Source organism: Acomys russatus, chromosome 21 (assembly GCF_903995435.1).
Source record: "Acomys russatus chromosome 21, mAcoRus1.1, whole genome shotgun sequence".
NCBI classification, from domain to species: Eukaryota; Metazoa; Chordata; class Mammalia; order Rodentia; family Muridae; genus Acomys; species Acomys russatus.
In genome coordinates, this window is record NC_067157.1 from 33,454,249 (window position 1) to 33,481,878 (window position 27,630).

At 43.7% G+C, this 27,630-nt stretch overlaps 1 protein-coding gene across 1 annotated transcript in view; it reads right to left on the reverse strand.

Moving 5' to 3' along the window:
• Window positions 1–27,630, reverse strand: part of Map3k5 (mitogen-activated protein kinase kinase kinase 5) — a 187,038-nt gene that overhangs the window by 114,995 nt on the left and 44,413 nt on the right. The window contains exons 2-3 of the mRNA XM_051164552.1: window positions 15,200–15,339; window positions 2,072–2,095 (exon numbers count right to left, since the gene is read on the reverse strand). Coding sequence (XP_051020509.1) covers window positions 2,072–2,095; window positions 15,200–15,339 — 164 coding nt within the window. The remainder of the gene's footprint in view (window positions 1–2,071; window positions 2,096–15,199; window positions 15,340–27,630) is intronic.

Consider the following 27,630-nt stretch of genomic DNA (forward strand, 5'->3'; position numbering starts at 1 on the left):
TGAGACTGTCATGTGAGTAGGAGAAGAACTTACAGGGGTGGAGACGTGGACAGGTCACCGTTGTCCTTCACGGGGATGGGAGAGCAACCGGGAAGACTGAAACCGAACCTGTCCTTCTACCAGGCTACCTGGATCTCAGAGCACAACCTACTAACTTAAATCTTTGCTCAAGCCACTGCCCAAGCAGGAAAGAGGGAAAAGGCTGTAACGTGATGCGCGTGTGCGTGGTGTGTGTGTGTGTGTGTGTGTGTGTGTGTGTGTGTTAAATCCCGATGCTCAAAATCTCAAACCTATACTTGATCGAATCCAAAGCATAGAAGAGCCACCAAAAGCTAGTCTTAATCGAATAAATTATATCTCTGCTGTTTTAAAAAATTAAGAATGATGATCTTGCTCTTCAATCTTTAGGAAGTGTATGAAGGAACAAAATTGTGTGTGGAAAAGGAGTCAAACACCTGGAAGGAAACGGTCACAGCTCTCAAACATGCCAAAGGAAGTGTGCTCAAGTCAGATTTTTAAAGGACACCTTGTCCCCAGATCACAGCAGAACCTAAATCAACTGGCAAATCAACTTGTTCACCAAGTAAGTATCCTTCTTGCTCTTTAAGCTTAGGGAATGTGACCTCCCTTGATGTACCTTGCTATGACGACAACCATCACCTCTGCAGCAGGCCACGCTGCCCTCACTTCCTAAAATGTGCCTCTTTGACTTGTATTCTTTCACAGCTACACACTAGCTCTCCTACTTTTTCATCACACGCCATAGTTACAAATATGGCCGTTTTCCTCCTCAACCACTAGTGCGAGCCTCCTTGGTAGGCAACAAGCCCAGGTCCTGGCGTACATCAGTTCGTGTTTGGCCAACACCTGCTGAATAAGACGCGTTACGCCTCACTGAAGCATGGGGCGATTAGCGCTCATTTCCTGATGAGATGTGAAAGATACGAGCAGCATTAGCCACGCTGCAACGAGCCTTCCTCGGGCTGAAATCGTAACCGGATGTTTTAAGTTTTCTGATCCAAGTAAAAAGTACCAATTGTAACGTTAGTCTCATAATCTCGTGTGAAATCATGTGTGGTCTTACGTCATATAGTATTTTCACTCTATAAATTGTAGGTATGGTCCTAATGGGACTTGATGAACTGGGGGTGGGTGGGTGAGTGGCTGGGGCTTCCCTTTTCTGAGGTATAGGGGAGGGCGTAGGGAGGGGGAATTAGGAGGAGAGTAGGGAGGGTTACAACCAAGATGTAAAGTAAATAAATAAATTAATTAATTAATTAATAAAAATTAATTATCAACAAAAAATAAAATAAGTAATAGAAGCATATCTGTTTCAGGGTTCTTAAAGACTGCCTTATATACACAACCACTGGCCCGCACGGCTCTTCCCATCTCTACTGTAATAATTCAACATTTTTTATGCAGTCTTTTTAATTTTAAAATTTTAAATGTCTCTGATTTTCTTATTAATTTAATGCTGTATGAGGGGTTAGCATTCTGTAGTGTAATCTCAAAGAAAGACTTCAGTGCTTAGGAGCCAGGGCTGGGGGTTTAGCTCATCTGAAAAGCACTTGCCTAACAAGCACATGGTCAGGGGTTCAGTCCCCAGCACCAGGAAAAGCAAAAACAAAACCAAAGAGCCAACCTAAGAATCTGACTGACTGTCTCAGAAGAGAAGATACATTATAGACAAATAAAACCACAGACAATATGTGTTATATACGTATTTACAGATTATACATTATACACACACACACACACACACACACACACACACACACACACACACACATATATATATATATATATATATATATATATATATATATATATGCCTTGATTACCAATTGTAGTTCCTTAAGATTGAATGTACCATGAAAGCTTTTTCTAAAACAGTTATATTTCACTATGTCGGGTTAGAGAATATAATTGTGTTTATATAAATATACAAGAAGCTCTAAAAAGGACTAAAAGAAATAAAACTTGATAATCTGTGAAGATTTAAAAATAACAGATTAATTAATGGGAAAGAAAAGATTTAAGTTTTTGTAAAGTTAAGCAAAATACTCACAGTATTCTTCTGGCAAATGATTTCCTAAAAAATAAGAGAAAAAAAATCTTAGCAAATGTTATAACAAAAACCTGTGGCCCTTCTAACTATCCTATGTGGGTAAATTTTGTATTAACACTTGTATCAACAATTGGAAATGTCAGAGGAACATGGCAAAAGCAATCATGTTTACAGTCAGAAATCAAGACATTTAAGTTTCTGCATACGACAAATTTACAATCCAGGGGAGATAAGAGAACACAAGAGTGTTGTCTGCAGTTTGATGACAACAACACAAGCGTGAACTAAAATTTACTTCTGGAGAAAAGACCTGTATTTGCCTAACCCTGGTCTCCCTCACAAACTGGGCTAGCAAGCAGAGCACGTCCTGCTGGGTAACTGGAGATAAGAGAGGGCACTTTGGCCAATGGCAACCTCACCCATAGATAATAAGGACATCTGACGACAAAAGTCGTCATTTAGACATTTTTCAGTGAGACATGTAATGGGATAAATACACCACGTGGACAATATCCCAATTTCCTAGGTTGTAAGCAGTGAGGAAAATAAATAATTTAGATATGCAGCTTTCCACACCAAAGTTCTTAGTAAGAGGCACCTGCCATTCTTCCTATTATTACTAGACATTACAATAACTCGAGACACTGGGGAGAGACCGTGGAAAAGGCTGTTATTATACTAGCCCCACTGGTGGTGAGGGAATCGTGATTCAGAAAATAGAAAATGAGACTGCATACAAGGAAAGATGGGGTGTTTGTTGTCATGGAGACAGGAAGTATAAGGCACATGTGGAGTCTTTCTGGAGAGTCCATCTGCCTAAGGAGAGCAGCCAGATCAGCAAGGTGCAAGCAGAGATACAGAGCCCAGCAGAGTGGCCAGCATCCGACACAAGGGGAGCCAGCACCCTCCGTGTGTGTGTGTGTGTGTGTGTGTGTGTGTGTGTGTGTGTGTGTGTGTGTGTGTTTACCCTTCAATACCTCACCATCTTGTTGGTACAAAGCGCTTGCAATCCAGGCTCATACCTGTAATCCCAGTACTTGGGAGGCTAATTCAAAAGACTTGCCACACATTTTAGACTAGCATGAGATATACAGTAAGTTCCTGGCCATCCTGGGCTATAGAGTTAAGACCTTGTTTCAAGCAATCAAACAAACAAACAGACCTTTTTATGTTTTTTTTTTTTTAAAGGACGTCTGGGTGGACATGCATGCACACACATATTCTGTTAGGGTTTGAGTGTGAAACAGCCTCTCCCAGCTCACGTGTTGGAACACCAGGTCGTTGGTGGTATTGTTTTGAGAGGCTGTGGAACCTTTAGGACACAGGGACTAGATGGAAGAGTCACTGGAAGGTGACTCTACTTCTGCCTGTTGTCTGTCTATACATCCGTCTGTCTGTCTGTCTGTCTGTCTCTCTCTCTCTCTCTATCTCTATCTATCTATCTACCTACCTACCTATCATCTACTTATCTACCAAGTCTCTGTATCGCTGATGTAAGGATTCCCAGCCCCTACGCTCCTATTACCATGAACGTCAGCAACAATGAGCCATCCCCTCAATCACAAGCTAAAATAACTCCTTTCTTCCACTATTTGTTTCTTGTTATATATTTTATCACAGCAATGAGAGGTAACAACCACAGAGGGACTCCCATACATGACAGAAGGCAGAAGAGAAACGCATGTGGCATATAAGCTATGGTTTCTCATAGAAGATATTCTTACAGAGCTGTAGGTCAGCTAAGAAGGTGGGTCAGAAGCCGAGCTGTGCAGAACAGAAAACTACAAGGGCAATACAGGGGAGGGTGGGTATCGTTTCTGGAGACAGATGGAAAGTAGAGGCTCATGGGGGGGGGGGGAATCAATACATGTTACCAAGGAATTGTCAGTAAATGCTTCCTTGGGAGCCAAGGGAGACATTTCACTTGGAGGCATATATAGATAATCAAAAAAAGTATTTGAAAAGGAGTTTCAATACAATCATTGATCTATAGCAGAATGTTCATTTTAACCCCCAAATAAGGAGAGAATGTTATTTTAGGCCTTAGTGAAGAAAAGGCTTTTAGGCACAAAGCAAAGAACCCTGCAACCGCTCAGTGGTCAACTGGAGTTTGGTTGTTTGTTGAGAAAGAATCCTGATGTAAGCCAGACTGGTCTCAAGTTTACTGCGTAGCCATGGATGGCTTTGAACTTCTTTGCCTTTCTGCCTCTGCTTCTGGAGTGTGCTACCACATCCAGCTTGTGTGATGCTGGGAGCCAAGCCTTCCTGTATGCTAGGCCATCGCTCTCACTCTGTCAACCGATCTGCACACCTAGCCCCTTCAAGAGTCTTCATGCTGAGTGGTTTGGGAACACACCGGTGCAGTGCAACTGCAGAGGCAGGGAACACTGTAAACGTCCATTGTCCAGGAACTGGTTGAATAAACTATAGTATATCCTAACATCCCTGAAATAGGAGCTCCTTCTCCATTGTCCCTGCTTTGGTACAGCAGACGCAGGCATCGAGGGAGCAGGGGAGAGAAGTGATAGGACTGAGGACGCTGGGGGAACATCACCACAGCTTCTGCTGGCTGCAGCCCGCACGCTGTTTCCTGCAGAACTGAGCCTACATGTCCTGTGTGTTCATTCCACGTCGTGCAAGCACGGTAATAAATCACAGATTATATGATGCACCAAGGAAGGCAGGAGTCCTCACTCTGACACTCGCCAGCTGCTCGAGCCCTAAATTTTGTAGCCCTGGGCTAATTACTTAACCGTAAGAAAATCTTTTCTGATCCTTAAGCTGTCTCTCTCACTGGATCATATATTAAAACTAAGCGACGTAAGTTTGTGAAGTTATCCAAAGTACTTAAAAGCCATCTGCAATATGAGACATTAATCACATCAGAGGAAACAACTTAATTCCTACTTATCAGACCTAGGGACACCGTGCACTTGTGTTGTTCTTGGTTAGGAAAAAAACAATATGAAGACTCTTTCACTTAAGATAATCTGTGTCAAAATCAAGTTCTATTACACCAAAGCTGGGAAAAAGACATTCTGTGCTGCTGCCACCACCACCTCCTCCTCCTCCTCTTTTTCCCTAGCTTTTTCTTTTCACGTTTAAAAAATAAAAATTTAAAAACTCTTCTTGGGAGAACTCTGCCACTGGTAGGCATATTCTCTCAGTTGGGTCTCATGAATGACATTTTTTCCCATACAGCATTGACAACATTTCAACACCAACTTCATTTTACACTGTTTTGTTTTGTTTTTGTTTTGTTTTTTTTTTTTGTATGTTTGTTTGTTTTTGCCACCAGCTATCTCTTTCAGTGACACCTAATTGAACCAAATTATCCTAGTACACATTTATATTAAAAATATTATAATACACCATTTCCTTTAAGGGGGGTCAGGTTGGTTTCTTGGGCTACGGAGGGTTATTCTCTATGGGAGTTGGTTACAAGTTATTATTGGTCTTACTTAGAAAGCAAACAAGGTTAGACTCAACAATGTCTCTCTTTCCCCTTACCTGACATTCTTAGGTTTGGAGATAGGGGTTGAAAAGAAAGAAGGGGGAATGTAGAAATATATAGGGAAGACAGAACAAAAAGTAGATTAGTGAATCTACTCCTCAACTTAATGCCTCAATTCTCACTCACAAGGTTATTTTTAATTCACTGGTATAGAATTTTGCAAATAAAATTTTTTCAAAAGAAAAATATTGTTAAAAAGTTATAGGTATAAAAGCTTTCTCTACAGAAAGTCACACTTGACATAGGAAATCACTGGTAATTTCAAAGATGAGGGACCCAGAGGGAATGATGGGTTGAACTCCCATGACTATCGAACTCCACAGCAAGGACCACTGTGTAATGGACAAGATGGCTTGCTCTACTTCTTCTGCTCTTTAGGATACTGAGACTCACACTGTCTAACAGGAGTCTGTCCAAATGATGCCAATGACTGGTGTCAACCCAGGAATATGACATCTGCCAGCTCCTGTGCAGACCACAATTTATATTTTCCCTTTGACAAATGCCAATAAGAGGCTGGATGGAGTGGGTGGGCAGGTGGGGTAGGAGTGGGTGTTACAAAAAAAAATGGAGAGTGTTGTTTAATGCAGTCCACAGCTAATACCTTAGGAGATGCGACATTGCTGAGTTCCTATGGATTTAAGATCCTTAGAGAAATCTCCGTAAAGCACTGGTGTACATAGGGTCTCTCTGCTCTTCCCTCAAAGTGCCTTTCCCTCAAGTTGAATAAGGAATGATTACAGCTCAGATGAAAGTAATCCTGAAATAAGTAAATTGAAGAAAACAAAAGGTTTCCTCTTTCAGCAACAACAAAAAGGCTCCCTGTGGCATCCATCATAAATGTATGAAATAGAGAGCTTCCTGTGACATAGCAAGTATGTGTATGGGATGGAGTGCTTCCTATGACATAGTGTATGAGGTATAGGCTTCCTGGGACACAGTAAGTGTATGGGATATAGGTTTCCTGTGACACAGTAAGTGTATGGGATTTAGGCTTCCTGCGATACAGTAAGTGTATGGGATATAGGCTTCCTGTGACACAGTAAATGAGTGGAACATGGAGGTCAGAATGCCAGTTTTTGAAGCGCTGATTCCATATGACCGCTGGTGAACCATGTGGGAGGGGTCACGGGCAGTGCTGACTAAAGGGTTGGGGTCAATGCTTCCAGTTCACTGCTTGAGAGGATTTCATAGAGACATATTTAAGTGGCTTCTAAAGAAGCTTTAATGAGTGATCACTTTGTACCACCAACTAAGTTGGTATATTTAAAGTGCTGGGAACATCCATTAGTAGGCTTAGAGTCATATGCCTTTGTAAAAGTTAAGTTTAGTTTTAACTATAATTGAAATTTTAATTAAATTCCAGAAAGATAAATCTTTAAGAGAAGGAAGCAATATTGTAGACTTGGAGTTGTTTTTACATGTTTAAAAGATTTGCAGCCAAAAGCTGGGGCACAACTCAGAAGTCTTGTGGTAGTGTGGGTAGAAGAATAGAAGGACCCAGAAAGGGCAGGAACTCAACAAGAAGATCTACAGAGTTAACTAAACTACGCCCATGGGGAACTTAGAGACTAAAGCACCAACCAAAGAGCATACACGAGGTCTGGACCTAGGCCCCATACACATATGTAGCTTATGGGCAGCTTGGGTCTCCTAACAAGTCAGATGGGAGACGTTTCTGATATGGACTCTGCTGCCTGCTTTTGGATCACTTCCTCCTAGTGGGGTTGCCTTGTCTTGCCTCAGTGGAAGAGGATGCACTCAGTCCTGATGTGACTTGATGTGCTGGGATGGATTGATATAATGGTGGAAGGGGTTCCCTTTTCTGAGAAGAAGGGGAGAGGAAAGGGGGGAAAGGATATGAAGGTGGGACCAGGAGGAGAGGAGGGAGGGAGTTGCAATAGGAATGTAAAGTGAATAAATAAACTTTAAAATGGCATTTTGGAATCTGAGTGGTGTCAGAGACATGAGGACAAGTCATAGAGGCTTTGCTTGACTAAGTTCTGAAGATCTACAGCTGATCACGCCCTTAAATATTGTCTATGGTCCCAGTCTAATTTTGCCTAAACTAAAAACTACTTTGAAATCTGCTTTTTCTCCTAAAACTGCCTTTCTCTCTATTTCTCAGCCCTAATGAAATTTACACTGTAACTTTTCCCCACAGAGAATGTTGAAAAAAGAAGGCATCTGGCCCAAAGCGTGAGACAATGAGAGAGTCTTGGCTCTGACAATTGTGATCAGTCAGGCAGAAACTTCTTAAAAAGAAAGTTAGGACTTTGACATAATAGTACATGGCAAGATATTGTTAGCTGTAAAAAAAGTAAAACTTTCTTATAATGAATAAAAAAAGTTTCTTTAGGATCTGCTTTGAGAGCACTAGAAGGTGGGCCTGGAAGGTCATGCTTTACAGATATTTTACAATAGAGGACCCCTTGACAGTTAGCCTAGGCTTGGATAGCACACCTGTTGGTTTGGGATGGGAAGCAAGTCAAGTTCTTTCCGTGTTAGGAATATTTAGTTTCGAGCTATGTTACTATGACTATCATGTAAACACAATGGCTTTAGCCCTGGGAAATTTATGGTTAAACTTTCCCAAGTATTGTTTAAGAAATAATAATCAGGTCATGTTGACTATTGCTTGGAAATCAATTGACTTATGCTATATGCTTTATTGTAGGTTATACAGAACTGTTTGTATCTCTTTGTTAGATTGTTTTCTTGCTCTATTGATTTTTAAATGCTCTACTGATTGTAAAAGATAAGAAAATCATGAGGTAATCTGTAATGAAAAAAATTGAACTTTAATTTAAATAAAGTACTGGGGTTGGCCCAAAGAAGACAGAAGAAAAATAAAGTTCTCCTGGGCTAGAAGACCTTTCAGTTTTGCACCACAATTTATGCATGGGCCTCAATATTTCCTTTCTCCTCTATTCCTCAAGCTCTTCAACAATTAGTTCCCTTAGCTAATTGTTTAACCAACAGGTGGTTCCTCTGGCCAGCTGTTGCCTGCCGCCTCAATTCTCCTAACCTCAGAACCACCAAGACTTTTTCTTCTCTCTTCCTGAAGCTCGTCTACAGGAAGTTGGCTTTATACAGTACAGCTACGAATTCAGTTTAAACTTAAAAGTATTTGTAATAAAAATCACTCTGATGCTCTAATTTACTACAAACTAGCATAAATATCAAAATCTAAAATATGGATACCATAAGTCTTTCTAAACAATATCTGTTTACTTCAGTTATATATAAGTGTGGATCTCAAAACAAGATTTAATGTCCAACTTCATATATGAGTTTTAAAGGAAATTAAATCTCTGCACCCACAGAAAAATGTCACAGGTCAAAGATGGCACAGAACTGCTTGAAGGCCAATCATGTTCATTAATTAAAGGTCATCCGCACTGTAGCACATGGCAGAATCTCCTTCATTACTGACTGGTATTCCATCATCAGCACATTTTGTTTACCCACTCCTCCATCACTGACATCTTGTCTCTCTCCCACTTCCCTGCTATCATGAGTAACGTTTCCTAGAAACACAGGCATTACAAATACTTCTTTCGTGTCTTGCTTTTAGTCCCTTTGTGTACACAGCCAGAAGCAAGACTGCTGGATCATGCTATTGAATCTGGTTTTTGTTTGTTTGTTTGTTTTTGTTTTTTTTTTTTTTTTTACTGTTTTTAGGAACTACTCTGCTGTTTAGAAGCAGCTGGTTTTTAAGAGATGACTTAATGATGTTGTTACAAATGTGGGTTTGCTTAGTGTCACTCTAGAGAGGTGCTGATCAGATGCCAAGTAAAAGAAAATAGATGAACCGAGGCAAGGAGAGGGTGTGTGGAAGCAGCGTGTATCCACCATATCCTGCAAAAAGAGTATGGGGCAAGGACACAGTCAGACGGCCATAGGCAATGGTCTGTTAAGGAGAGTCCCGTCTGTAAAGCGCTTTCCAGGCAATGGTTTAAGAGAAAAACACAGCCAAACTCCTCAACTAAGGAAAAAGCAACACAGTCGTCACATTTGGCATAAACTGCATCGCCACCTGCCGCATACACTCCCATCTCTGGAGAAGCATTTCTGCTGCGGTGGAACAAATAGGAGGAAATCAGATTATCATTCAGGAAGAGGAAAAGATGGCTCTGAGACTTCCAACCACAGCCAGAACATGAGGAAAATGAAGCTAAGATTATTTGGGAGTTCAAATGCCTGAGATGTAGGCAAACATATGCAGTTATCCTGATGTACATAAAAAATGAGGTATACACAATCATTTCCTTCAGAACTATTAACAGTTTCAAGTATATAAAACGTCTAATATACCAGCATACACCCCCCCACCCGCGTCTACCACCTAAAGCTGTGTTACATTACAGATGTACTTGATGCCGTCTCACCCCTCAATTCCCCTCCTCCACTCCAGAGAGGTGATTATTCTGAATGCTGCCTGTAACCCCCAAGTATGCATCTATGCATTCCTAATGCAGATGTGTATGACCCACTGTCACACACATCATTACACTTTGATTAGCCAGTATGACGCCTTACACATATGTAATATGATTTCACACGTGACCCTGAATATACTGATGTAGATTTGTAACAATTCTAGTTGGTCTGCCTTACGTGTACCATAATTCTCCATTAAATAACTTCCAAAAAGTCACTCTCCTGCTAGATGTATTTACTATTTCCTCCACACAGAAGAGGGATTATAAAATTATGTTATATAACCCTTCTTGGTGGTATTCCCTCATCCATGTCTTCTACAATACATATCCAGGGTGAAAACTGTCCCATCTCGCTGTGTTTGACATTATAAGGCACTGCCAAATTGCTCTTTTATTAGAAGCTGCCAATATACCTGGCTGCCAGGAGCATGTTCAAGTCCAACAGCCCTGTTGTCTGGATTACAAGCAGGTTTTCCGGGTTTCAGTTTTGACTTTGGTACACAGCGTCAGGGGAAGGCCTCTACCACTGATCCACACCCCAAGTGTCTACAAGAGCTTGCAGCTCCCCAGCATCTGATGCTGAGCAGCGGTGTTTACTGTTTTCATTCTAATCTGTTGTACAAGCAGAGCAGATGTGCGTGGGAGGTGTCCCCGGATGAAGGGAGGGAGCAGAAAGAAGACAAGTGAGGGCTGGAGAGACAGCTCAGTGGTTAAGAGCACTGACAGCTCTTCCAGAGGTCCTGAGTTCAATTCCCAGCAACCACATGGTGGCTCACAACCATCTAGAGTGTTAATTTCATGCCCTCTTCTGGCCGGTGAGTCTATATGCAGGCAGAGCACTGTATACATAATAAATAAATAAATAAATAAGTCTTAAAAAAAAAAAAAAAAGAAGACAACAAGTGTAAGGGGTACAGTGGTTTTTGTTTGTTTGTTTGTTTTCCCTTAACAGAATTTCTGGTGATGAAAGAAATGGTTGTTGGAACTCAACAAAAACAATATGCCAGGGAGACGCTGCTGTGCTGGTCACTGTGAACTAAAATGTGTGTGTGTGTGTGTGTGTGTATGTGTGTGTCCCCGTGTGTGTGTGTGTGTGTGTCCCCGTGTGTGTGTTCTCCTCCCCTCTCTAATGTCCTTATCTATCTAACATCCAGATCCTCTAGCAGATAGCAGGAAGAAAATCTAGAACTGACACCACATGCCACATTCAAAGCCCATGTACACCGCGGCCTAGGCTAGTGTCTGTTCTCGAGCTACTTCTCAGCCCTAAAAACCTGTTTTACTCAATGCCCAGGATGCAGCTCAGTGGTAGAGCACCTGCATGGCACCAGACCCCTAGGCTGAATTCCTCGCACCGAAAACTAAACACAAACATTGCACTCAAGGTTGGGGAGATGGCTCAGAGGTAAAAGGGCTTGCCATAGGAGTGTGGAAACCTAAGGACAGAACCCCAGAAAGCCATATAAATGACCGCCACCGGGCACAGCAGCCCTCCTGTCGTTTCTGTCTCTACCTAGCAAGACTAATGATAGCAACAAGCTCCGGCTTTCCCTGAGACACCTCAACGAAAAAGGTAAGCATCAACCTTGGGCTTCCATATGCACACTGCACCTATGTGCAATCATCCACACACATGCACACAATGTAAAGGCACGGATACACAGCAAGCACACCACACACACACACACAAGGACACACTCACATGTGCACATGCACGTACACATGCTGAAGGGGAAATAAAACCCATTCGATCCTCTAAAACTGGACACATCCCCCACTTCCCTCTCCCAAGTGCTGAAGTTTCGGCTCTCGGCCCTTCTTTGCTTGTACACCATGTAAGCTGCGTGCCCGCATGTTATCAGATGGGTACGCCTCCTCTCATACTCTGTCTCTTTCTCTCTTTTGGAAGACTTGGTCATCATGCTGTCAGAGGACGGGAGGAATGTCTTTGTGAAAGCGTGCCTCTGCACCACAGCCAGCGGCGTCCAGACACCCTTTCCCACACGCTGAGTGACCCGTGACCACTTTACGTGCATGAAGTAAGTCAGAAGTTAATGGTCAGCAGCAGTCCATGTTTTACAGAAGGAGGGCTCTCAGCACAGAATCCTGTAAGTACTCGTAGAAAACTGTGAAAGGCAGAGTCAACTTCAGTTTCTCCAAGTGAAAAGTTTTTAAAAGAGTTTATTTCTCATGGGTATACTAACCACGCTTGGGGGCAGGCCTCAGTCAGCACAAAATGAACTTAATGGTATTTTTGTCTCATAGGGCGTTTTTTTAGACTTTTATTTATTTATTTTGGCTCACTAGACTTTTGCTTGGGCATTGTGGGTCCTGATTTTATGCTTTTATGGGTTTACTTTTTGCATGGTTGTTCGTGTGTGTGTGTGTGTGTGTGTATGTGTGTGTGTGTTTTTCTGGTTTGTTTGCTTTCTAAAAAGAGAGAGAGAGAAGAAAAGGGCGTGGAGGTGGGTGGGTGGGGAGATTGGGAGGAACTAAAAGGAGTTGGGGAGGGGAACCATGATCAGGTATGCTGTATGAAAATTTTATTTCCAATAAAACCAGAAACAATTATAAATTTTACCACAAATGCATGACACGGTTGGATTCTAAATATCCTTTTAAACAATTCAGCCATAGATTTTTAAAAAAAGAGTGTTTATAGTTTCTTTTAATTAGTTTTTTGAGGAGCCTACATATTTAAGTTTGGTTTTTTTTTTTCCCTCTACCGCCGAGGAGTAAATGAAAATGAAGCAGGCTCAGCAGCACTTTCCTTGATGTCCAAGGCACATCTCTAAGTGAAGCTAGAATGAGGAGAACAGCTCTCTAATCCCAGGAATCACGGGAGGGCATTCACTTTTGCTTTCATTTGCCTCTCCCATGGTACACAGTGGTCAACAGCTGCTGCTGTTCACTGCAGCTCTGCTTTCTGGCAGAAGACAGTAGGAACAGCCTAGTCACACTCACCACAAACTACAACATACAGAAATAAAGTGAAGCAGCAACTGGCCCCTGCACAAGTGCCCCCCCTTTCTCAGTAGCACAGAACTTTTTAGTACTTAGGAAATTGTTGAGGCTACAGAAGTTACCCTCTATTATTTCCAGCCTTTGCAACTGGACTACCTTGCTCAAACAGTCTAAATAAACAATCCAGCTATGATGACCAGATTCCAAGCCCCAGAACCCACATTTAAAAAAAAGAAAAGAGCCGGGCGTGGTGGCGCACGCCTTTAATCCCAGCACTCGGGAGGCAGAGGCAGGCGGATTGCTGTGAGTTCGAGGCCAGCCTGGTCTACAAAGTGAGTCCAGGATGGCCAAGGCTACACAGAGAAACCCTGTCTCGAAAAACCAAAGAAAAAAGAAAAAAGAAAAGAAAAGAAACCCACGTGTGACGGTGCACAAGTGTAATCTCATCATTTAGAAAAAAATGGGGAGAGGCTAATTCCTGGGGCTTGCTAGACAGCCGCGGCTACTTGACAAGCTATAGGCCAATGAGAGACCCTGTCTTTTTTTTTTTTTTTTTTTTAAGGTAAAGAGTTCCGAGAGGGTGTACTCTGTCCTACCCACACAATTACAGCCATGATATTTGTGAAAGATGTCAAAAACACACTGGAGGAAAGGCAACGGCCTCAACAGATAGTGCTGAAAACCCTGGGTGTCCACAGGAAGAAGATGAAATCAGCCTTGTTTGTATCTGTCACACTGCACAAAAATCCATTCCAATGGACCAAGTCTCTCAGTGTAAAACCCTAAAGGAGTTTGATCCCAAGACAAATGAACACCAAGAATAAATAAAGCAATCCCTTTCTTTTATCAACAGCTAACGTAACAAAAGTAGAAAGGAAGAAAGGAAAAAAGAAAGGAAGAAAGAAAGAAAGAAAGAAAGAAAGAAAGAAAGAAAGAAAAAAGGTACAAGTTGGCATTCTGTAAGACAAAGATCGAATCTGAGAGAAAATTAAGTAGAGGTTTCTCAAAGGACTGTTCCTGGTGAAAAACAGATTTAGGCCACATAGGTGGGAATGTCTTGGGACTGAGCTTGGATGTGCCTCTCATGCCCAGAACTAGGGTTGTCTGGCAAGCCATCCAGAGAAAGGAAGCAACGCTGCTTATGCCTTCAGTGCTCAGATAAAGGTGAGCTGGTATTGAGACTTTTGCATGGCTCTTTGGCTGGAGGCGTTGACACCATTGCTAAGCTCCATCTCCCAAGCTTGACTCTGATGTGGAACCTGGAAGATGAAGATGAGGAAAAGCCTCACGAAGCTCACTGCAGGTTCCACAAATGACATGAGTCTTTTTTTTTTTTTTTCTTTTAACAGTAAGCTTTTCAAAGAATCGCACAGTGTAAAATCACTTGCTTAGCAAGTGCCCTTTATTATGGTTGTTTTTGTTTGTTTGTTTGTTTTCTTTTTTTTTTCCTGTTGTTTTTGACACAGGTTCTCACTATGTAGCTCTGGCTGTACCTGAGATCACTACATAGATCCATCAGGCTGGCTTCGAGCTCACAGAGAACCACTCGCCTGTGCCTCCTCACCACACCCCTCATGGCAAGGGCTTTTCAGTCAACTGTTTTACAGAAAGCAAAGCTTCTCTTGTCCTCTCCCACCTTAGTTGAAACTGTGGCCAGGTTTCTGGGGTTATGCAGTGAGAAGTTCCAGGAAGGCACTTTCAAGAAGCAAGCACACTTTCAGGCTGTGCCAGGTAGGGCGCAGTAGAGTCCCTAGTGGTCCGGTTAGGCCCGGCACATCTCATGCAAGCTTGCTTTCTCAAGGTATGGGGACTGATGACTTCCTGTTGTGTGAGTTTTGTTACTGTAGGATACTTGTTTTGTTTTTGGTGTTTTTGAGACAGGATCTCTTCCTGTATAGCCCAGGCTGACCTAGAACTCACAATCCTTCTGCCCAGAGATCTTAAGAGCTGAGATTCAGACACAAGCCACCGTGATCACTGATGATGACTTAACACACTCTTCCTAGCTGTGTCATTTGACCTGTAACTCAGACATCCACACGAAGTTTCTCCACTCGTTCATGATCGCATTTTTATACTCGATTTGATAGACCTCACAAGGTTAGCAATGATCCCTGCCCAGTCATCCCACTAAGGAGAGTAACTTTTCCCAAAGGTAAGCTACTTTAAGCGTTTTGGAAATTGCCCCCCCTCGCTGCTGGTTACCTTCAGGGACTGAAGAGAGTCTGAGTTGGTGTCACAGTAGAGGATGATGTTGTTGGCCATACTGAAGCTTTCTCTCACCCCAAGATGGTAGAATAAGGACGGCTGCCGGAAGGCATCGCTCATCTCCACCACAGCAATATCTGCAAGCAGAAAAAAAAAGTCACTCAAAGACGATGCCTGCATCGTGCCCGATAAGCACATTTGGGTTTCAGTAACTCGACAGGCGAAGGGAAGGGTAGGGAAGGGGCTTTCCCTGTTTGTTTACCCTGAATTTTGAATGCAGGTCTACCAGAAGTGGGTTTTTAAAAAACTCAACAAACCTGTACTTGTTTTGTTTTGTTTTTAACAAGAAAAAAAAAAAAATCAAACAAGCATTGCAAATTAAGGGACGCATGCAATGGTTAGAAACAGCAGCTGAGCTTCTGTCAAATTTCAACGTTACAACAAAGTAAGTTTACAAGTTAAAAGAAAACCTTCAAATGGTCCATAGGATATCGAAGTCACAAACGTAAGGTTGTTTTTAAAAATATAAATTCATTAGTACACAGCTATCTTAAAAACTAGTTGTTATTATTGTAGGGTCAGTTTGCGGCAACTACTATGGAGAAAGCAAATCTGAGGCACAGATCCATATGACTAGGAAGAACAATATGATCACAGATGCAAATACTCCACAATTCAATGACGCCTCATATCACGTAACAAAAATCTCATCCCAGAATTAGAGATTACGTCACAGGAATAAAGTTGAGACTACACTCCAACTCATTCATGCACATAAATAACGATGTGTAAGAGAAACTGACGTGAGGTACCGAACATGCGGGGGCATACAGCGATGAGACTGAGTTGGGAGATGAGAGGCTGAGAGAGGAGGTGTTGCAGAAGGGCAGAGGGACACACGACTCCGAAGTGCAAAGGCAGTCATGGGGGTCCCAGCAAGGAGAGAGGGAGGGGACCCGCCAGGGAAAAGAGGGATGGTGGAAAAGATCAGAGAAGACTATCAATAAAAACAGACTTCACTTTAAGATTGCCATTAGGAAACCTAGTAAGTTATATGCTAATAAAAATGTAAAAGAATGGTTATATAGAGCCAGGCGGTGGTGGCGCACACCTTTAATCCAAGCACTTGGGAGGCAGAAGCAGGCAGATCACTGTGAGTTCAAGGCCAGCCTGGTCTACAAAGTGAGTCCAGGACAGCCAAGATAACATAGAGAAATCTTGTCTCAAAAAATCAAACAAGCAAAAGAATGGTTATATATGTCCTTACAGAATAATGAAGTTGTCTATTATATACCTATGCTGATAATTTCAAGCATATTGTGTAGCAGCCAAAAATCAGAAGGTAGAAAACTGCTTAGAAATGGGAAATAAATCAAATTTTAATGCACTAAAAGATAACACAGACATTCTTTAGGTATATTCCTGTAAATTAAAAAAAAAGTAGCCGGCAACGTTCACACCACAGTGTAAATCATGGTGAAGGATATTCTGCTTTTCTCCCTATGCTCCCTACCACTTCTCAGCGTGTCTCCTACGAACACCGATGTGTAAGTTAGAAATGAACCGTGACTAAATGTAACGCAGGAATAAGGTTCTCCTTCTCTTTTCCGTGCTGCTGGGGATAGAACCCGGGACTTTAAACATACGGAGGCTCTGACTTACATAGTGAGCTGAATTTAAGTAGGATACAACAAAGGTAAAAGACACAGATTTACTGATGAAAAACTTGCTTACAAAGCCCCCTTCCTCGAAGCTAACACTGACTGCAAGAACCATGACCCAGGTCTTATCTTGAGGGGAGGTGGGATCCCTAACATTTATTTACACATCAAAAAAAAAAAAAAAAAAAAAAAAAAAACAACACAAGAAACAAACAGATCGTGGGACTCCACTCATGCACCCAGCTTCCTCCTGCCTGGACAAAGCTTCTGCTTTCCCCAGGCACCAGCTCTCAGTAGTCAGCCATACAACCTTAAACAGGGGGAGCCTGAGTGGGGCTAAACGAAGGCAGGCAGAGTAGTGGATGATGGGAAATAAGAGATTTGGGAAGAAAAATTAAAGCAAGTTAAGTTAAAGTAATAGAAGGGGAAGGGAGCTTTCAGAGACAGACAGACAGACAGACAGACTGACTGACTGACGGACGGATGGACTCTGGAATTTGATGCTAAAATAAAAACATTGCAGAGGGTTTTCAGATGAAGAGAGAAACTAGATATTAAAGATAAGTGACATAAGTACGCTGGGGTCTAGCCATTAGATGCCAACATTGAAGGAGGAAGCTACCCAAGACATTAAGAAGAAATTTTAAAACCCTGTCACATAATATAGCAACTCAGAAGAGGCTCCATCTTCTCCCATTTTAAATACTGACAGGCAACTTGTCCTGTGTTCTGTACGCTGCAGAATATGCCCTTCCCTCCAGCTTCTCCTCTCAGGTTGCCATCCCCTGGTGACCGTCATCTGATTTCTGTCCCTACAGTATTGCCTTTTCCAGAACATCGTCAAAACGAATCACACAGTTCAGACCCTTTGGGGTTTGGCTCCCTTCACCTCGCAAGAGCCATCCGAGATCCATCCCTAGATGTGTGTTCAGTAGTTAGAGGACATGTGCACTGTCTCCAGGTGGTAAAACTGAACAAGGCTGCTATTCTTGTAATACAAGACCTTCTACAGATGTGTTTCTATTTGTCTTGGACAAACACCCAGAAATCTGGGCCATATGGTAACTATGTGTGTTAACTTAGAACATGCCAAACCTTGTAGCTTGTCTTTGTTGGTGGGGGGGGGGGGGGGGGAGGATGACAAGAAAGCAAGCCTTGAATCTGATTTCTTGTTTCTCCTTCGATAAGTACAAATAGCAAACAGCAACCAACCCCCCTGAATGACCAACCACCACCAACCCCACCTCCTGGGGCCTTAGTAAAACTTCCCAGAATTCCAAATGTCACAAACTGTGGAAACTGTCTGCAGCTGGCAAAACCACGCCTCTGCTAGAGCACGAGGCAAATCATAGTCAGCTGCTGTGGAGCAGCCCCATATCCCACATCTGGGATTAAAACAAAAACATATACTTAGAACATATACTTAAATAGAGGGCTTGCTTAGAGGTTTAGTCCATTATCAGCATGGCAGGGAGCATGGAGGCAGGTGTGGAGCAGTAGCTAAGAGCTATCCATCCTGAGAGAGAGGGGATGGGAAGGAGTAAGTGAAAGAGCTAGAGTGAGAGGAAGAGAGCAAGAGAGGGAGAGAGAGCGAGAGAGGAAGAGAGAGAGAGAGAGAGAGAGAGAGAGAGAGAGAGAGAGAGAGAGAGCCAGCAAGAAAGTGAGAAGGGGGAGGAAGGGAGAGAGGGAGAGAGGGGGGAGAGAAGGGGGGAGAGAGAGAGGGCACGAGAGAGCGAGAGCGGGAGAGGGAGGGAGGGAGGGAAGGAGGGAGGGAGAGAGAGAGACAGAGACCTAGACAGAGACAGAGACATAAGGATTGGGCCTGGACCTAGCTGGGCTTTTAAAGCCTCAAAGCCCGCCCCCAGTAACATACTTCTCCAACAAGGCCACGCCTCCTAATTCTTCTGATCCTTTCAAACAGTTCCTCTCCCCTGTGGCTAAGCATTCAAATATATGAGCCTAAGGGCCCATTCTTATTCAAACCACCTCAGCCATGTGGTGTTTCATGACAACAACAGAACAGTAACTAAGTTTTTCTAACTGCTAAATCTCTATTCCCTTGCAGTAGGGAGAGTCTCTCTCTTTTCCTTTGAGAATTCACCTGCTGTGCTTTCTGTCTGTCTCCTACACTAGTATCTGTTTAGACTCTCTGCACATGCTCAAGTGTATGGGTGTAGGCCTGTGCGTATCACTGCACATGTGGGGGTCACAGGACAAAGCTGGGTGCCCATCCTTGCTTAAAACAGGGTCTCTTATTCAGCAATGCCTACACCGGCAGGCTGGCCTGTGCGGTTATTCTCCTGGCTCTATTCCCACCTCACTGTGGGAGTGCTAGGATCAGTCGTGCACTTTCCTAGCATGTCTGGCATTACACAGGTTCCGGGAAATGAAAACTCGGGCCCCGAGGCTTGTGCGGCACATGCTCTACCCACTGAGTCACCTCGCCAGCTCCATATTTTCTTTATTAAAACTTCTGTGTCGATTCTGGTCTGGCTGATACTTTTGCCACCATGCCCTGAGCCTCTCATTCCCAGCACGTTTTTGATGCCTGATGGAGAATGCTCTCTTCACCTCCCTTGACCTCTCTTCACTCTGGTGCTTAGAGCTGTCAGCTGAGCACTGGGCAACTGAAAACCTCTGTCTGGGACAGCTCTTCAGTGAGAGCCAAAGGCCTTGGAGCTGTGACAGTAGACTGCTGTCAGCCGTCATGTTACAAGATAACAAGGTCTCATTCCCTTCAGGAAAGTAAAGCTTTCCTGAAGGACCTTGCCCAGGCTACTCTTCAATAGGGCCTGAACGAACTAGAACAAGGAAGACTACCCAATACAGTCTATAGGTAAAGGAAAGGATTCCTCCTGGTAGCCTCCCTCATTCTCTGTACGTGGCACTGCGACAGCCACAGCTAGTCCAGGCGAATCTGCACAAGCCACGAGGACTCCCCCCGGCTCCCTCCCCCTCACTCTGCGTCTGACCCTTGCTATGCTCTTCACAGCTTCAGGGTGTAGAACATGGGCTGATGGTGTCTGCTACCTGTGGGTTTCCATTCCTTGCCAGACTTCAGGACCCAAGGGACCAACGAGTACCTGGGCTCTCTCCAGTCTGTGAGTCCCCTCCCTCACAACTGACTCGAAGCCAGTTTCACGGTTCATGCAACATGACCAACCAAACAGACAGGCTGGACTCCGGAGTGAAGTGAGGTTTCACCTCCACAGGTTGGAAGGCCCCCCCCTTTCTCTGGCTACTCCTAGAAAGAAGGCACAGCACAGGAGCTCCTGGCGCCTACAACAGACGCTGTCAGGGTGAACGCTGTTGGGTATGTGTACACAAAGGGACTTGAGCTATGCCCTGGCCACGGAAGACCTGGTTAATTCTGAGGCCAGTACTCAGCAGCTGTTTTCCTGCATAGGTTTTAGAGTTCATTTGGTAATGAACAACTGCAAACTGACAGTTTCATAAAAATAATCTTTCTAAGAGTGTTAAATATAAAAATCATTTTGAGGAAATAATCATCTTAACATAGTGAATCTTTGAATCTGTGAACATGGGACAGATCTTTTAAGTTTTTCTTTGATTTGTTTAATTAGTATTTTATATTTCAAAATATATCGATCTTACACATAATTTGTCAAATGAACATGTTTCAAACTTCGAGTGCTGCTGTAAATGATGCACTTTTCCAAGCGTCTAATATCTATTGTGCACGTGCGGCTCTATAAGATGAAGCCCAGTTGTGCACATATGAGTGTGTTGTTGGTGCACGAGTTGAGCTTTTTACACAGCTGTGTCATCTGTGACTCACAATGTTTTTGCTTCTTCTCATCCAATGTCTGTGCTTTTGACATCTCTTGTTTGCTTTTTCCTTAGCTAGGGCTTCCAGCAGTTACTGTAGTAACCCATATACCATTATCTAACTGGAAAAGGCATCTTTATGACAACCTTCTGACTCTGATGGGCAGCTTCTCATGAGTACGATACGAACAGTTGGGACGGAGCTTCCCTGAGAGGCAACCTGAGGGCCTGACAAGAATCTGAAGGATGACATTACAGAGAAGACAGGTGACACTCTGCGCTTCCCGAAGGCACTCACAGGAGGGGCAGCTGAGCATCTCTGACGCCTTTAGTACTTACTACGCTTCAAGCACAACACGCTTTCGAATATGAACTCAATTCACCTTCAGGATGGCCCTCGGCGGTAATTCATATTAGGATTTCGGGGCACTTCAACCAGACGCTGTCTCTGCAAAGACTGACTAAAAAGGTGGAACGAAGCGTCAGAATTCAGATGCAGGGATATGGCTCTTAGACCTTCCCTGAGTGACATCCCACAACTGCAGGAGGATGGAAGTTCGTGATCTTAGAACAGAAGTGAGATGGTCACATGGTCAAAGGAAACTTGAGGACCAAAGCATACTCCTCCTGTCATGTGATTCATGAGTAAATGCAATCTCCCCACCCCAACCCCCGTTACACAGACCAGATTGGCCTTGAACCCGGAGACATGAGCTTGCCTCTAATTACTGAGTGCAGGATTGATGACGGGGCCTCAGCGCTGGAGCAAGAGCCTTTAATCACCGCCCAGCTGAGTTCTATGGTAACAGCGCAAGCAAAGCTGTCATGTTAAATAATCCAAAAACATAAAAAATCTCCAAGATTTCTACTTAGAGCGAACTTTGTTTCCTTTTCCCAACCGGGTTAATGTTAAATGGAGCAGAACATTAGGCTTCCAGGAAGATTACTGAAGCACACTGAAGCTCAGGGCAATCGCAAATCTGTTGAGGCCAATTGCACTTCGATCATCAAATAACAGGATTCAGAGTGCGTGAGGTTTGCTTTCTTCCTCTCTAATTGAATTTTCCTTTCGTGGCACAGTATGTTTGTTAAATATCCCATGAGTTACCGCTGCTTCTAAAAGCCAGAGCTGAAAAAACAAAACAAACAAACAAACAAAAACCCCAAAACCTCTCATTACTCTTTATCTACTCACTATGTGTGTGCGTGTGCACAGTCACTCACAACAAAGCAAGAACCAACGTGGCTAGTACAACACAGTCCACAGGGTGCTGCCCTCCTCCCCAGCAAATACCACAATCAAAAAAGAGATCCACAAGTTACCACACAGACACTTCCTGTCCAATCACAATGGGGTCATTCGCAAGGCAACTAACTGACATCAATTTAATTTGGCAAACATCCTGAACACCTACCACACACTGTTATCTTGGATGTGCTACGAGAGTTAACAGGGAAATATAGTTCTGCCTCCTTTGGGAGTGGTTAGAAACACACATTGGCAAGCGCTGATAAAAAGATGAAGGCAGCTGGCACTGTGGAAAAATCAATAGGGGAACTCAGGGGTTAGGGCATTCAGTGCTGTGAGGATAGGCGAAGCACACCCATGTGAGCAGGGTATTGTTTGCCTGGGGATTGGAGAAGAGTGGACAACGCATAGCATTCCCAAAGGATGAAGCAAGAATGCCCCCCTAAGGAGCCTGCCATCCCCCAAACACCAGTCCTTTGATTCCTGAAAGAAGGGTTACCTGCATTCTACTGGTTTCCCCATTTCATGAAACAATTTGACGCAAGTTACAACTAAACCATTTCATGGCAATGTCTAAACTATCGCTCCTGACCTGCAAGCAGTGGCCTATGAAAGTTCTGAAGACCTGATGTGTTCCCTCTCACAAGCGACAAGCATATGCTATTGGGAAAACGCCACCATTCCTATTATACATTGAGAATGTGGGAATTCTCAAGAGGGGTAAAAGAAGAATCTATCGCTGTCATGTTTAAGTGTCAATTCCTCCTACAAAAATCACTACCTACTCAGCTTGGGCAGCATCGCTTCAGTCTCTTAGTCATTACGTGGTTAACGCCATCATGTAGAATGATGTACATTTCTATCAACTGTGTATGTTGGCCCACATTGGCCTCATCACCAAACTCCAACATGCATCCCACATGAAACATTCTCCCTCCCTCCCCTCTCTGTCTCTTTCTGTCTCTGTCTGTCCATCTCCCTCTCCCTGCCTGCTTCCCCGTGTGTGTGTGTGTGTGTGTGTGTGTGTGTGTGTGTGTGTATGTGCACGCGCGCGCAGGTACGCACTGAGGAGTAGAACTAGACCCTCAGACCCTTAGGCATACCAGTCAGTCACTGCCACTGAAGTATATCTACATCAATAAATCACTCTTTTCTTTTTAAGGATTTATTATTTTTATTTTATGTGTATGAGTGTTTTGCCTGAATTTATACACATGCTCCTGTGTATGTGTGCATGCACATACATGCATACATGCACACATGCACCACACATACCTGCTGTCAACAGAGAACTGAGAATGGTGCTTACTCCCCTGGAGGAAGAGTTAAAGATGGTTGTACACTGCCATGTGGGTGGTGGGAACTGAACCCGGATCTTCTGGAGAACAAGCATTCTTGCCAGGCAAGCCATCTATCTCTCCAGGCGCCCCCACCCATTAATCATTCTTATACTGCTAAAGAGGTGCAAACGCAATCTCCCCAACCTAGTCCTATCTTGCTTAGTTGCTAATGCCTTATTATTAGACCTAGGAAGTTTGTTGCTGCTGTTGGGTTTTTACCTGAGAAGCAAGCCTGGTATTGGAGGGGTGTTTAGCATCTGCAGGTAGCTTAGCTACAAACAGCCTTGCAAGCATAAAGACCTCAGTCCTAACCTCACAGCTCACATAAAAAAGCCAGTACAGCAGGCAGGACACTTGTAATCCCGGCGCTGGGGAGGCAGAGTCAGGGAGACCCTTGAGGCTCACTGGGCAGATACGCTATCTCAATCAGTGAGCTCCAGGTTCAGTGAAAGGCTGTCTCAAAAACTAAGGTAAACATCTGCTGAGGGAGACACCTACTGTTGATCTCTGACCTCCACAAACACAGGCACACACGAACGAACACATACATACACATGCGCGTGTGTGTACACATATACAATACAATAATAACAATGGTAGTAGTAATAACTGTATAAAACTATTAGGATCTTATGGGTGCTAAAGACAGTAAAGATTTTATGAATGATAATCAAATGTAACCAGTGCAAGAAATGCTCATGGGAGGCCCTTTGAGCAACGTAGCATAAAAATATTTAGGAAGACAATATCTTGTGGTAAAGACTTATGAGTCTATGAGAACAGAGAAATGATCTTGAAGTCAAGTTTATAAAAACATGAGTAGAAAGCTAAGATAAACAGTTATGCCTTGACTCTATAGTCTACCCCTGTGCATGACTCTATAGTCTACCCCTGTGCATGACTCTATAGTCTACCCCTCTGCATGACTCTATAGTCTACCCCTGTGCATGACTCTATAGTCTACCCCTGTGCATGACTCTATAGTCTACCCCTGTGCATGACTCTATAGTCTACCCCTGTGCATGAGTTTTAAGGAGGAATGTGCAGGATCAAAGCTGTGCTTTGAGAGTATTAAACCTACAGTCTATAGATGGATGACTGACAAAAAAAAAAAAAAAAGGAGGAGGAGGAAGAAGAAGAGGAAGACAAGCGGGAAGAGGAGGAGGAGAAGGAATCATTTACGAATTATCCAGCAGAAAATGTGGCCCCAAGATAAGATAGAGAAAATATAGTGGTAGGGTTTAGAGTTTGGGTGAATACAGGCAAAGAAAAATGAGAGATTATGATCTGAACCCATATAATTAAGGATGGTAATTTGACACGAACCTAGAAAGGGACACAGAGCAAAAGAATTATTATACATTTGCAGGAACTGAGTTTAGACTGACTCATAATAAATGTCGTGTGTGTGTGTGCGCGCATGCATGCGCACATGTGTGCATGTATGTGTGTGGGGGTGTGCATTGTTACACTTCATATGTATACACACACACACACACACACACTGACAGCTACCTTTGACTCTCAGCGAAAAGATCAGAATCAGAGGAAAAGATGTACGCGTCTCAGCCGACAGGTAATAATGGAAGTGGTGAGTACAGAAGAGCATGTCACGTCAGCACGGAACAAACCGTGAAGGCTTCTGGGACTCAGGAATTCCCCTCCTTGCTATGTACCCAACGGAAACACTCATACACATTCACCAAAAGATGTGCAACAATGCTTACTGCAGCCCTGTGTGTAAGCCGCTAAGAGGAGAAATAAAAAGGGTACAATGTGAAGATGGTGGATGGGGTGACAGTGACAGTGTTAAAAGTCATAGCAGTGAACACGGGGGGGGGGGGGGGGGGGGGGGGGACGACGACAAGGAAGGCCTTCTGGTGGGCGTGCCAGTGAGGTTCTGCCTCTACATCTAGGTGCTGGCATCCTGGGCATGTTCACTTGGTGGAAACCAACTCATCTCCAGTTAATCATTTGGCCCAGAATGTTAAAGGACACCTTTATGCCAGGAAACAACAGTAGTTTATTCTGTGTTTTGAAGATCAAAAGTCCAAAATCTAAGTGTCTGAGCGCCAGGGCTTGTGCTGTGTGTGCATGCAATATCAAAATGCCTCCTGTACCTCCTGTCAGGATATTTAGAGTTAGGTTCTGAGGCAGAGAGAAAATGTTAATAAAGAAAGGATATTTTAAGGGCAGAAAAGAGGATTAATAGCAAACACAAGAAGGCAATGAAATGGAAGGGAGCACCCTGAGGCCTCTCACTTCCGCTGGTGACTCTTCTCCGACAGAGAGCTGGGGGCCCTTCCTTAGAGAGAAAGGCCCAACCAGGTAGAGCTGGATTCGCCTGAATCCTGGGCGCATGCTTGGAAACATGGCCAACCAAATAGGGCGACCTGCCTGAGAGCCTGCATACCTCAGTTGCTCTCAGAGGGATTTGTTAGTGTTTCTGTCACTAGCGGGAGTGACACTGGTACCACAGCAACTGAACAAAGACGAGAACACTCAGGAGACCCCAAAGCCCTACACTTTCTGTGTAAAGGAGCAAAGGGCGTAATGAGAGGAGCCCAAGACTAGTCAATCCCACAGAGCTCAACGACCAGAGACAAAAGCCTGATCCAGGCAGAGAAACTTCACTCTCAGAGACAAACCCTTCTTAGTTACAGGCTGGCAAAGAATCCTTCCTTTCTGGCAAAGAACAATCTTGAGCATATGCCATTTAAATGGCAAAGTCTGCACCCAAATTCTGTCTTGAAGGACTCCTTCACATCAGCTCACAAAGGAGCGACTAGATACATCCACCTTTGCAACTTCTAGTAGGCAGCAAATACTTTATGAAGGAATATTTTCTGCAAGTGTGCACGCGCGCGTGTGGCAGCATATGGGGAGAGGACAGTCCTAGGTGTCACTCCTAGGCCATTATGTCCTTGTTTTAGAACCAGGCCTCGCACTAACCGGGAGTTCACTAAGAAGGTCAGGCTGGCCATAAAGGCCCAGGGGTTGCCTGTCAACGCGTTGCTCACTACCAGGATTACAAGTGAGCACCACCATACCTGTCTGCTAGAAATATATAGGTTCTGAGGATAGAACTCAGGTCCTCACACACACATCACAGGACTCAGCCATCGCACACTGAAGGGGGAGAGTGCTCACACGCAGGACAGTCCCCTGTGCAATTCTGCTTATTAGAGACACAAAACTGGGTCTTATACTAGAACATGCTATCTCTTTCGCAGTTAGAATAGGATCTAATTATACTTTAAGATTTTATGCGTATATTATCTACTGTGTCTTCTTACATAGCTCCATGGTGGCCTCAAGCACGCCTCCCACCTAAGCCTCTCAGGTACCCACATCACAGGTTCTGGTCATTACATCTGGCTAAGAGTTTATTTCTTAACACTGTGGTAATAACAACAGACTGAGGGACGATTTAGGATGGGCACGGTGTGGCGTGCCTGTGATCCTGGTACTCAGGCCAGCAGGGCAGGACGATGGCCATGAGGTCAAGTGTGTGTGGGGTGGAGTCAAAAATCCTAAGACCTGTTATAAGACAGGGAACACCCTGTACACAAGTGGTAGGAACAGGATAACGAGGCCTCACAGTACGAATGTCAGTATCAACGCTGCAAACTGCTGTTTTCCTCCTCAGAATTCTTACACTCCCTAAAGGTACTCTGGGCTTGAATCATCGTAAATCCAGCTCTCTATAAACCTGGATCGTGTAATATATCGCAGCCTTTAAATAATTAATCTATCTTAAGACGCTGGGAAGGCTAAGCAGTCTATTTTAAGAGTCTGGTGTGCTTTGGGTTGTCGCTGAAGTGTGTTTTTTGTTTCTTGTCTTTCTTGCTCAACTTTAATTAAGTCCTCCAAGCTCCCATCTTCAACCATGCTTCAGCGAGGCCTCAAGCACACAGAGACCTCTGTAACTGTAAGAATCTTACACAAGACCCCTCCCCCTCCCCGACCCAAACCACGCACCGGCCTCGGCGAACCGGCAGGTACCGCAGCTGCACGAACCTCCGGCAATCGGCTGGGATGGCTGACTGTTTTCCGTGGGTGTGTATCCTCAGCAGAACGCTGGTCTCTACCATTCTAGACAGTAGCGACTTCTCCACAGCCACAGGAGAGTGCAGCCAGGAAGAACTTTCACACCCCCTTGACCGTGTTCTCCAGCAAAATCAGCCATGGCAATTCCATCATGTTTGACTATTTTGATTGAAATATTTTCCGATCTTTGGTGAGGGGGAAAAAATTCCAGCTGTCATTTATGTGTGTTATGTTATTACAACACAGTGATCCAATCAGCACAATTCAGACTCTAGAAAAATATATAGGAAGGATTATCTGGCTTTATTTATTTTTTAAACATGAGGGAGAGGAGAAAAA